At 51.5% G+C, this 12,707-nt stretch overlaps 1 protein-coding gene across 13 annotated transcripts in view; it reads right to left on the bottom strand.

Moving 5' to 3' along the window:
* STARD9 (StAR related lipid transfer domain containing 9) overlaps positions 1-12,707 on the bottom strand; it is a 121,008-nt gene that overhangs the window by 16,235 nt on the left and 92,066 nt on the right. For 7 of the 13 annotated variants that reach the window (XM_045059465.1, XM_045059462.1, XM_045059463.1 and 4 more), the window contains 2 exons: positions 12,165-12,663; positions 35-10,204 (listed from right to left, as the gene is read on the bottom strand). In XM_045059465.1, coding sequence (XP_044915400.1) covers positions 35-10,204; positions 12,165-12,663 — 10,669 coding nt within the window. The remainder of the gene's footprint in view (positions 1-34; positions 10,205-12,164; positions 12,664-12,707) is intronic. The other 6 variants (XM_045059474.1, XM_045059466.1, XM_045059464.1 and 3 more) reach the window with 2 other exon arrangements.

Raw genomic sequence — 12,707 nt, forward strand, 5'->3', positions numbered from 1 at the left:
CCTTGCCCTTTCATGCCAGGCTGGGGGCACTTACCGGGCAAAGAGCTCCTCCCAGGTGGACTGCAGAGGCTCCTCAGCAGCAAGTGCCTCCCCTGTCCCACTTTGCAGCACCTGCAGCAGGGCATCGGCCTCCCCAAAGCCGTGGTGCAACTTCGCTTCTGTGAGCTCTGTGCTGAGTGAGAGGTTCTGGGCCCCAATCTGCAAGGGGATCTGCTCCCTCTGGGACCACTCAGGATCCTGGCTCTGGTTGTCAGGAGATTGTAGGGGCTTCTGTCCCTGTTTTCCAGAGCTAAGATCACACCTGGTTCCCAGTGACTCCACATCTAGCCCCCCAGGAGAGCCATCCTGAACCCCGCTCCAATGACTGACTTTGTTATGCACTGAGGAGTCCCTCAGGCCGTGATGCTGGGCCTCAGCGGCCATGCATACCTGGGAACTGGAGCTCAGTAGCACCTCAGATTGGCAGGTAGGGCTCAAAGTGGGACCCTGGAGCCCTGCAGTGGCAGTCAACTCAGAGACAGAGCAGGGTCTGAGGTGATGAAGGCCTCCTCTTGAAGAGGAAAAGTCCAGAGTGGGTTGTGGCTCACCCTCATTTTCTGTCTTGCTCCGCCATTCACTTGGCTCCCTGCTGCTCAGCGAGCCACACTCCAAGGAAGCCACGTCCTCAGGCACGAAGTCAACAGCCAGATTCGGACTCTGGCTCCTCAGTGAGGGTGGTGGTGGTCTGCTTTGGACCAAGGTGGTGGTCGTGGGCTGAAGCTGCTGAGGGGGCTGCTCTATGAAACAGACTTGGAGTTTTGGGCTCTGTGGTGGACTGACCGGGGACCTCACCTCAAGGAGCGAACTGCCATCACTCCTTTCTAAGGGACTTCCACCTTCCCCACATGGAGCCCCCACTCTTTGGGAGTCACCGGACTCATTAACAATTTGAGAATAATTATCCACTGGAGGCCTGGGGGAATCAAGGAAAAGGTCTGGACTGGAGACAAAATTCTGGCGGCCTTCAAGAGGACAAGCTGAGGGGGCTGTGAGAGACAAAGAATCTGGGGAGAGCCCCAATCCTTGGGTGCTGGCACTAAGCGTGAGTATTGGGGAGGAGGCCCTGTCTACCAACAAGGTACCCACGGTGCCCAGCTCCTTCTGGACCTTAGGATTCCCCATGGACTCTGCAGGACTGGGGCAGGGCCCTGGGGAGTGGGAGCCTTTGAGGCTGGGGCTGTTGACAGCCAGGCAGGAGGGCTCCTCTGCCTGGACGCTGGGAGACAGGGAGGCATTAAGGGAAGCCTGAGGGATCACAGAAGGGAGGTTCTGCCCAAAGTGGGCTCTCTGAAGCCTCGAGTGGTATGCGGGTGCTGGAAAGCTCTGGGGCCTGAAGTGGGGGCTTTCTTCCTGAGATTCTGAGGGCCCTGCCATTTTCCATGCAGTTTCCTCTGGCTCTCTCCTCTGAAGGGTCCCTGTGACATGTCCCTTTTTTTGAGACATGATGGGGACATCTGAGCCCAGCACTTCAAGGACCACATTGACCTCCTGAGGGTTGGCCTCTGGGGTTGGAAGGTGCAGAGGTGGTAAGGCCAGTTCAGTTTGGATGCCCTCATCCATGGTGGTCTGAGTACAGCAGTCCATCATTAGGGCCTGGGTCATCTCATCTGGGGACTCCCTCTTGACGTTCCGCTCCTTTTCAGCCACACTTGGCTGGGAGAAACTCCCTAACAGCTCCGAGGTGCTGTGTAGCAGCTGTGAGAGGTGGAGAGACAGGTTGTGCACGCTAGTCCAGGAGACCAGACCAGAGCCTGGCACTGCACTTGTTTCTGGCTGAGCAGAGATGTCAGTGGAGCTCCAGCAGACACTGCAGCCCAGGGTCTGTGTGCCCTGCTCCAAGGTGTTCATCCTGGACTGCCCCACAGGGCCACATGCCTCTGATGGATACAGAAGCATAATCTCATCTACTGGACCTGGAGCATTTTCTTCTGCCAACAGGGGCCTACTCCTCAGACAGCCTGCTTCATCAGGAGTGCCCAGGGTCTGGGCTCTCTTGTCAAGACCCTTACTGGGGATTGTTCCTTCAGGGGTGTTCAGGATGTGGGGGCTCCCCAAGGCAAATGAGGAGCCCCATACTTCCCAGGCCTCATTTGAACCTTGGGCATTTCTAATGCTGCTCTGTGTGCTTCCAAGGTCCCGGCCATTGGCATAGGTGCTGAGGTGGGAGTGGAGCGGAGAGTTCTGGTCTTCCAGGCCATCGTCCATGCTTGAACAACGGGCCATGTTTGATGGTATCGGGCCCTGGGTACAAGAGACATCCGCGGCACTGCCAAACACATACTGCTTCCAGCCAATGTGCACAGGACCCTCTGGACGTGAGGAGAGGATGTAGGGATTGATGTCCCTGGAGCCAAAGTGTAACGTTCCTTTGTCTACCCTAGAGTGCCACTTCTCTGGATTTTCCTGCCAGGACTCTTCCAGGGTACTAGATGTCCAGCCTGTCATGAAGTCAGGGATTGGCATGCAAGAAAGATCTGAGGACTTTGGGTAAGGAGGGTTGGCAGGTTGTGGGGGCTGGTGACCAGCAGTGCTCATGTCCCAGTTAGATGAGGCTTTCTGACTGCAGCCCTCAGCTTTCAGAGATGTTCCTGCTGCTGACTTTCCTTTGAAATGACCCCTGGGATGTGGAGTCCACCATCTGTTAGGCTCCTGTGTATCTTCATCTGTGGGGGAAGGAGGCTCCACACTCAAATTCAGCTCCTGAAGAGACCGGGAAGAGCTGACCACAGAGAACTGTGGTCTGGGGGAGGACCTGGAGTGTTTGGGGCCAGAAAAGACTGAAATCACAGGAAGTGAGCACCCATGATGGGGAGCCAGCTGCTCCCTGCCAGAGGCAGGCAGGCCAGGGCTCTGGGGTGTGGGCCATGGGGCTCCACTCTGCCCCAAAGGCATGGAGGCTGAGTCTTCAAAGCCTGATGAAAGCATCTTGGACACAGAGAGATGGGCTACAGATGCTTCCTCTCTGCCTGCATCTATAATTCGACAGCTGTCCAACCCACCTTCATGGGAAGGTTGGGAGCTCCTGCCCTGGGCAGGCTCCTCCCGACCATCCGAAGCCTGGTGTCTCTGCTGCTCTTCCTCATCCCAGGGACTGTCAGCTTGGTGCCTAGAAATGTGTTTTAACTTTGCTACAAACCTGGCTTGGGGACCCAATCCACTGTGACCTCTGGACTCAGTGGAAAGTTGTGGTTTTTCTGGAAGGCACTGGATGGCATCTTCTAAACATCCATGCTGAGGTTCCCCCAGAAGCTCACTCTCAATAGACCCTTCACTTAAATTCAGGGTGTATGGTCTCCCAGTTGTTAAAGGTGGTTCTGGCTTGGTTTGAGAGTCCTGTGCATTCTGGCCACCTACAGAACTATCCTGAAATTCCCTCAGTGGCTCAGAGTACATGTCTGCAGAGGAAAAGGTAGCCTCAGGCTCTAGGCTGGCTTTCTTCTCAGCAACCTTTTTCTCAGGATCCTCTCCTGACCTTGAGCTTCCATCAGCCACTGAGTGGCTCAAGGAACATGTCATCACATCAGGGGCAGAAGGGGAGCTGCCCTCTTGAGCCAGAGATAGGACAGGAGCGGAAGCGGAAGGCTCCCAAGAACTGATGTCTGCTGGTGCAAATACTACACGAATGCCTTTGGGCTCAAGGCCAGGAGTCCAGAGCACTTCAGGTGCCCTGGAATAGCTTTCTGCTGTCTCATCCATTCCACAGGCTCTGGAAGATACTATGCAGGGTGGCTGGAGAGTATGTAGGGCAGTCTTGGCACTCCTCTTCGTCAGGTCACCGTCTCTGTAACACGATAAAGTATAGGACAGGGATGCACAGGCACGAGAATCCATGGGTTGAGGATTGCAAAGATGCCAGCAAGGTGATGTTCCACTGTCTTCCTGCCCCCTAGGTGGACTAAGAGCCCTGCTGCCTTCCATGCGCCCTGAGATGACGACACGGTCTAAAGTTTCCTGTGGATGTCTGCACTGGGACTCCTCCTGAACTTCAGAATCAGGGCTAGGTCTTTGATATGGCAATGGAGTTGGTCTAGGATGTTTGCTGCTGGCACTGTTTGCTGGGCTGCAGGCTTCTGCCAGCCCACAGTCATCGCTCTCCTCCCACTTCACATGGTGCTGCGAAGGAGCTTCTGTATCAGCCCTTCTTGGGGCTCCAGGCAGGATGGTACCCTGTTTGGGACTTGCCCCCCCTTCCTCTAAGCCAATGGAAGCCTCAAAGCACCGGCCATGGTCTTGGGTACGTCCTGAGAGGCTGACAGAATTCTGAACATCACAGGTCACAAGCCCACTTTCAGAACAGGTTGTTTTTCCTCCCTGTGCAGCCACTGAGAAATTACCTGAACCTCCACCACAAGTGGGATCTAGAATTCTAGGTTCGTGATGCACTGGGTTGGTCTCCTGACCACCAGGGCGTGTGCCTTCTGCAGTCTCCCATTGAGCTAACTGGCTTCCCCCACACAGAATCATGCCAGGATCACCAGAAGGGGCCCAAGAGGATAAGGCAGCCACTGCTTTCTCTGACCTTACCCTCCTGTCCACTACCAGTGTGGAAGGAAAACTGTCTGAGCTCACAGGATCAGCAGAGGAAGGTGTTCTGGTTGCTTTTTTCTTTTTCTCCATGATTTCAGAAGAGCTACAGTGACATACAAACTGTTCACCAGCTCCCAGAAAATGTCTCCGTTCTCCAGTACAATGGCTTTTGCCTGGAACAGGGGCTGCATGGGAGGAAGTTTGTGAGGGATGCCGTGGCCCTGTTTTAGTTTCAGTGTTGGGCAGATGTTGAAAGCTGTCTGCAGGGAGGGGTGTGGCCTCATCAGTCGACAGATGTCCTGGTTCAGCAGAGAGAGATGTCACATAAAATCCTTGTGCTTCACCCTCATTCCTGGTCCTATCTGACACCGACTGGTCCCTTTGTGGACACTGAGGCCTACCACAGGCCCCTGAAGAATGTTCAGGTTCTAATAAAGTCACATAGTAAGGAAGAACATTGCCATCAGCCCCTAAGCCATGAAGCTGCTTTCCCTGGGCCTTTGCTTGTCTGATCTCCTCTAACACAGCCAGGTCCGTAGATGTATGAGCACAGTGCTCTGGGTGAGGCACCCTCGGCAGGGACACAGGTGCTGAGAAAGCACCACCAGCAGGACTGAGGTCCTTGGCCTCCTTCTCTGCCTTCTGCTTAGCCTGCTGGCCTTGACTGTTACCCTCTTCTAAGAGGCAGCTGGTCTTTTCAAGTGGGCTAAATCCCCTTTTCAGGGGACTAGCTCTTTCTGATCCTCTTTGCACAGCTGCCTCAGCTTCAGAAGCAAAACTCTCCCTGGGACTCATGCCCATCACGATGCTTCTGAGGTCCCCTCCTTCATCTTGAGTGCTTGCTGATCTCCTGCTCTCTGCCCCCAGGGAAATGCTCTCTGGTACATGGAACTGACCATGAGATGCCATGGCCGTAGCTATCACAGACTCACACCAAGCAGTGTGTGCCAAGGAAAAGCCCCCTCTAACATCTCCCTGAGGGCTATAGCTTCGGGGCTCTCCACTCTGGTCTTGACGCCCTGCTCCAGTTACCAAGGGACTGTCAGTCATTTTGAACATCGTGGGATCCAGCACATAGTCAATGTGTACAGTATCACATGCGTGAAGATAGTTTCTTGGTAGCCTTGCAGAATCCAAAGGCAAGGTACCACTCAGGTCTCTGTGAGGAGCCACAGAAGAATCTGGCTGGCTCAGCAATGGGCCAGTCTCCTGGCTAAAAGATGTGCTCACACAATGTGGGCTTGGGCTAGGAACTTTCTGAGTCCATGAGACCATTTTGTCTTCCTCCAGTAGGCTCCCTCCCGTTCGCACAATCATTTCCTCAACTCGGCCTTGAGCTTTTGGCCCCTTTTGCTTAGAACCACTTACATGTTTGGCAACTTGGCTCTCCTGAAAATCTTTCACAGTTTCCAGTTCCTCAAGACCTCCCAAGCTACAGGGCTGCCCTCTGGGGCATGCAGATGCATTCCCTGCCTCACTCTCCTTCTCAGAAGACATCTTCAATCTGGGCTGCGATGGCAGAGCACTAGCCGATGCCTCAGTTCTTGGATTACCGCAAGTGTCTGCGAACCCTCTACCAGCTGTACATGTCCCTACGCAATCACAAGTGTCCCAGGATGGTCTGTCTAATACAGCTGGGGGAGTGTGCTCTGTCATAAACTTAATGTCTTGTATACATTCCCTTAACTTGAAGGGGCTCAAGATGATTTTTCGGACTTGGGGACCTTTCCCAATGTTATTGTTAACCTCCATTTCTCCAGCTTCACTATCCCTAAAGGTAATATCATCTATCTGTTTTGGAGAAGATGGCTGATCCTTGAAAGACAGGTGGTTTCCAGAGCTGCCTGACCTCAGGGCACAGTCAGCCATCTCCTGGTCCCTCTGGTCCTGGAACACAGACTCCTTACTGACTCCCTGTGTGGGAGGAGCATATAGCTGCTTATTTTGCTTGGATTCAATTTCTAAGATGCCATTTTCCAGCTTCATTACACTCCTAATTAGCCTGGCCATCTCATCAGCACTGTTAACTCTTTTATTCTGTTTTCTTCCAGAAGGTTCTTCTTTGGGGTTTAACGTTTCTTGTGATCTTCCAGAGCCCTTGCATTCACTCAGGTTTTTTTCCTGAGAGCTTATAACTGACTGGAATCTTTCATATGTAGACTCTGTCTGTGGAAGCTTAAACTCTTTTGAGCAGCCTTTGGAATGGAGAGATTTCCCAAGAAGCCCAGATTCACTCTTCCCCTCTGCTTTCCCCCCACCCTTGTGGGCTGCACTCTCATCTTGAGCCATCATCTCTGGGCCTCTTACTCTATGACATACTGATTTAGACTGCAAAGAAACAGCAGTTTCCCCCAGCATGTCCTTGTCAAGGGCTAAATTGATGGTTTTATAGATGAAATCAGACCTGGCCCCGGAAGGAAGCTGTCTGTTCATATCAAACGCCTGGGTCTGTCTTAGGACTACATGGTGATCCTGCTCTTCTTCCCCATCTGCCTCAGACTCACAAACAAGGAGAGGCCTCCCAGACCTACAATGGTTTGAGGAAACATTGCAATAGGACTGTATTGTGGCCTTTTCTTTTTCCTCAAGTGCTGAAAGACTGTGTTCATTTAAAATTCCAACTTGATTTTCAAATTCACATACTTTTGTGCTAGATGAAAGAAAATGTCTGTTCTGACCAACAAAAAGATAAACTGAATTATGGCTTTCTTCTTCAGTATTTCCAGGGCATTTCCCCATTTTTCTGATAACTTCCTTGGTGTTCAGATGAACTGGCCTCCCTGCTGTGACCTGCTGAGATGAGGGAATCTTGGAATTGTGGTTTTGTAACAGCACTGGCAAATTATTCTTCACATAAACATTGTGGAGAACCTGGTGGTCATGACCAAAGCCCCAGGCTTCCCTGGGGGGTGGGGAAGGCACTCTTGATTCTCTGCAAGCCGGAATCTCTAAGGCAGTTTCTGTCAGGGCATCCCGGCTTTTGGTCACATAGAATGTCTCCAAGGGGGGTGGCTTCAAGGAAGACAGGAATGGATTCCAGGCAGCAGAGTGGGGGTATGGCTCTGGACCTGACGCGAATGAAACGCTAGTGTGCCTTCCAACCACTTCCCTGGAGCTCTCCTGATAGTTCACCTTCTCCTCCTGGAGGGGCAGGTAGCTGCTGTGACTTAAGTGCCCCTCCTGGCCTGCACTATTCTTTCTGAGAGGAGCCCAGCCCCGGGGCCCATGGTTTTCTTTAGTGGCTATGGTGACATTACTGTGACAAGGGCTCTTGAGGAAGAAACATTCATCAGAGGAAGTCATCAGTCCAGGCTTCCCATTACTCTGCGAAGACTCTTCCAAACTGTTCTGCTTGTCTTCACGTGCTTGTGTCATGGAATTTGCCACCTTGTTCTCGGCTACAAAGACTGGTGCATTTATAGTTCCAGAAGTCAATGATTCTACATCTGCTGAGTAAGTGCCACTATGACTCACCTCTTTCTCTCTAGTTGTAAGGAAATCTGAAGTACCTTCTATCTCAGCGCTCAGACTGTCCTGTTCTCTCTCCGCTCTCAAATGCCTAATTTTGGAAAAATGGAGAGGAAAGGTGCTGAAATGCAGACTGCTGGATACCCCAAAACCAACTGGCAAGACAGTATCTGTTTCTTTGCCAGAAGCTTGGGTCAAGGAAGTGGAGTCTTCTTCGAGGGAGGGGAAAGCTGGCCTGGGCTCTCTCACAGCCTCCAGAACAGGATGAGACAGTTCAAGGAGGTACTTCTGCTGAAGGGCAGCCCAGTCCCTCTCAGGTGCACTGCCTACATCAGTTAACGAGGCGGCAGAGGCAGCCAAAACACTTGATAGGCTAGAGGTGTTGGATGCTTCCGAGTTGCCCTGCTGGGCTGTATCAGGGGTACCTCTGGCTCGAAAGATGCCAGCAACTCGTGGCTGAAGAAGGCTGTACGACCCCCAGAATGACAGCCTGGATGTATCAGAGGCAGGGATTGTGTACACACCTCTTATATGGCAAGGCAGCTCAGTGCCGCCTTGGGGTACTTTGGAGTTATAAGGCAGGAGTGTTTCTGCCCTTGATGGCTTGAGTTCTTCCATATTTTGCCATTGTCCAGGCCTCTCCCGACCCTGGGGTTGAAATTCCTGGATATCAGGACTCGGACATAAGGAACCCACTATTCCTGAAGGGCTGCTGGAATTGATCTTAGAGTCACAGGAAAACCAGGAATCCATGGACAACAGAGGGCTCCCTCTTGAAAGCTGCAGGCCTTGGAGTGTGTTTGCCTGTTCAGAGGAGCTCACCTCTACCTCCGACTCAGGTTGTTCACAGTGAGGCTGGGGTGGGGGGCCAAGGTAAAATGACCTGCTCATTGGCAGGATGGCATCCAGCCTGGTTCCTGTTCTATGGTTGATGGGACCAAGCCTGCACATTGCCTCCTGGTCCACTATGGGCAGACTGGAGGTCTGCAGGTGCCAAAATGTCTCTGCGGGCATCTCATCAGCTGAACTGAAGAAAGGCTCTTGCTGATCTTCCCCCAGTTCCTCCTTGGCATCAATCAGGCTATCCAGGGAAAAGCTCCTGCAAGTTTGGGTGAATAGTTCACCGTCTGAGGACATGGTGAAGCCCCTCACGGGGACTTTAGCTCTGGCCCTGGGGTGACCGTGGTGGTTGGTGAGATAACTGCTCCCTGAGCTGTCTGGCGGGCTTTCATATCCTTTCTCAGCCAGCGAGTCCTCAGATATTTGGCTGTCATCACTTTCGGAGTTCTCTGACTCTGGGAGATCCTGTTCCTTCCCCTGGAGGTCCTCTGGCTTCAGTGGCTCCATTTGCGCTTTGGCATAGACATAGGAGAGAGAATCCACTGAGTAACTGCTATCCGCATCAGATAAGTCACCATCTTTCTCTCTTACAAGATCCACTCTTGGGCTGCAATCGGTGAGTGAGGATGTGGAATCTGGGTCTCCTGCGCTGTGCTGCCTCCTCAAAGAGCTGCCATGAGGCAAACAAGAGGAATTTCTGACAATGTCTCTGGCCCTAGCTACCAGCACCCTCTGCTGCCTTTTTGATGCCTTGCTTGAAGAAGGTGGTTTGGATTCTACCCAGAAAGTCTTGGCTGCCTTTCCATGCCCAGATGCCTGTCTGGGTCCACAGGGATGTGAGGAACTGCATCTGGCTCCCTTAGCAGTCTTGTGGGTCCCAACGTTCCCTTCTTTACGCCACCCTGATTGTGTGTGGTCAGAGTCTGCTAGTCCCCTACCCCTCCCGGTATAGGTGGAAGGGCTGAGTGCTTCTGGCTCATCCTTTGGCTTTAGCTTGTTAGCTGAATGGTCAAGAGATGCTAAGCTCTGGGACACCATCCAACAGGGCTGCTTACCCACGCTCTCCATTTCCTGGATGCTGGCAGACTCAGAACTCACAGTGAGACAGGTGCCTGAGGCTGAGGCTCCTTTCCTTGCCAAGGCCCCCCTGGCTTTGCAGAGATGCCCCTTGCCTGAGGAACAGAGGGCATTCTTGCTGAAATGCCCTGTCCTTGGAGGGTAAGAAGCAGCCTGGGGCAAATATTCTTCTGATGGAATTGTCTCTGACATTTGGTCAGTAGGATCAGGCAAAGGAGGTACCATGGTGGAGGGATCTCGACTCAGGAAAATACTGTGGAGACAAGGAAATCCATCTCAGAAAAGTAGAAGGTCCCTATTGCCTGCTCACAAAGGGAATATAAAGTCCCACTTAGTTTTCTGTAAAAGAGGTTAAAACCTAGGCCAAGGTCACTGTCCCCTAGCATTTGAAGTCAGAGAAAAGCTCTATGGGTACAAAAAGCAACTGTGGACTATAGCCCTGGCTTCAAAGAGGCCCAGGTACATTCTGTTCCTTAATTTCTTTATCTTATAAAAAAATTGAACTGAATCTGAATGTAATCATGCCTTTAGGGAAAACTTCCATTTAATAGGCAGCGTGAGGAACAGAGGAACCATCTAAATGACACCACAAGGAATCAAACAGGCAAACCTATAAAGCATCATATCCTACAGAACTGATACACTTTTAACAAATCAGTGATATGAAGAAATAAAAATGAAATAAAAGAAAAAGGAACTTAAAAGACATAACCACATGCAGTGTGTAAATCCTATTTGGATCTTAATTTGAACTGTAAATACATATTTTTGAGGCAATTAGAGAAATTTGATATGACCTAGGTTTTGGATTGTATTGAATAATTAATCTTAATTTTGTTAAGTGAATAATGAAATGTGGTTCGAAGAAAAGCTCTTATTTTTTTAAGTGTATACTTGATGTAGGATTGAAATGACACGGTATCTAAGAGTTGCTTTAAAAATACTTCATCAGGGGCACCTGGGTGGCTCAGTCGGTTAAGCGTCCAACTTCGGCTCAGGTCACGATCTCGCGGTCCGTGAGTTCGAGCCCCGCGTCGGGCTCTGTGCTGACTGCTCAGAGCCTGGAGCCTGTTTCAGATTCTGTGTCTCCCTCTCTCTCTGCCCCTCCCCCGTTCATGCTCTGTCTCTCTCTGTCTCAAAAATAAATAAACGTTAAAAAAAATTAAAAAAAAAAAAAAACTTCATCAGAGGGGAGACTAGGTGGCTCATTTGGTGAGGTGATCAACTCTTGTTTTCTGCCCAGGTCATGATCTCACAGTTTCGTGAGCTTGAGCCCTACACTGGGCTCTGTGCTAGTGGTGTGGAGCCTGCTTGGGATTCTCTTCTCCCTCTCTCTGCCCCTCCCCAACTTGTGTGCAGACGTGCTCTCTCTCTCTCTCTCAAAACAAACAAATAACAATATTTCATCAGGAAAAGGAAGGAGAGGAGATTAAAGCAAGCATGGTAGATGTTGGAAACTCCTGAATGTGGGTGATAGGGACCCTATTCTCTCAACTTAGTCTATGTTTGAAAATTTTTAATAAAAGTCTTTAAAAAAAAAAAAAGCCTGCCTAGCACTCTGAAGACCAGAGAGGTGAGCCAACAGAACCAAAAGGCGTGAAGTCTACACATACTATCGGCAAGGCTCTGAGGTAAGCCTGGAGGATACAGAGAAGTAGACACAGTCCCCTGCTCCACCCTCACCTTGACTGAATATAAGGAGTGAAGGGGAAAAGAAAAAAAAAAAGAAGATCCCAAATCGGACCCAGGAATCAGCTAGTGTTCCACTAGCTTACCAGTTAGAAGGTAGGGTGAGGAAGCTCACTTGAGGTGGCAGGACAGGTGGAAGGGAGGGAGGAGAAGGAAGCGTGTGGGAACACAGTCCGGTGTGAGGCAAGAGGAGAGGGAGGTGGTGGCAGGACAAACACAAGGAATGTATGTGCACAGCCAGGGTCTAAAGAGCAGGTGAAAAATGAGGCTGAGATTCTCACTTGGAAGATATCACCGAAGTAGCAAGAGTTGCCACTCGGGGTGGGAGAAGAGAAAAGCCTAAGTCTTAGAAGATGTCACCTACAGAGAAAGAAGAGGGGAAAAGTGGTGGGAAAAAGAGGAGGAAGCAAATCTTTCCATTTCACAGACTGAGAAACCAGGGCACTGGGAAGTGAAGAACACTGACTGGGCAACAAGGCTGTAAACCTCAGCCAGTGATTTCAGGTGACCACAGCTGGCTGTACCTGTGTAGCCTGGGCAGATACTGGCTGCAGAGCCTCTGGAGGCTCAAAGAACGGCAATCTGTCAGTCTGCTTCTGTGTTGAGATTCTCGGACCATGGCACCAGCACCAGGGAGCCGGTATGGGGGCTTCTGGGTGTGGTCATCCTGGAGCCCACACAATGTCTTGGGCTGCTCCAGTCCTGTCTGGGCCTCCAGCAGCCTCTGCTTCTTGATGATTCTCTCTAGCTGGAAGGAGGCTTTTCTTCGCCGGATGTCCCTCTGTGCTGCCCGAAGCACGTTCCTGCGCCCAAGCTGCAGTCGCACCTCCCTCTTCTGGCTTCGGACCAGTGGGGGAGGCGGAGTCTCAAGATCTGTCTGGAGCCAAGCACCAGGTCGCACACAAGCCTCGAGTTCTTTCTCTGCGATGTGGTCTTGCTGCTGTTGCTGTTGCTGCTGCTGCAAGCCAGCCAGCCGGGGCTCTTCTATGAGCAGCCACTGCTGGTCTGGGAACCAAAGACACCCTGAGAAAAGGTCAGCACCTCTCTCCCTGCCCGTGTGGCGTAGA

The sequence above is a fragment of the Felis catus genome, chromosome B3, assembly GCF_018350175.1.
Source record: "Felis catus isolate Fca126 chromosome B3, F.catus_Fca126_mat1.0, whole genome shotgun sequence".
Lineage (NCBI taxonomy): Eukaryota > Metazoa > Chordata > Mammalia > Carnivora > Felidae > Felis > Felis catus.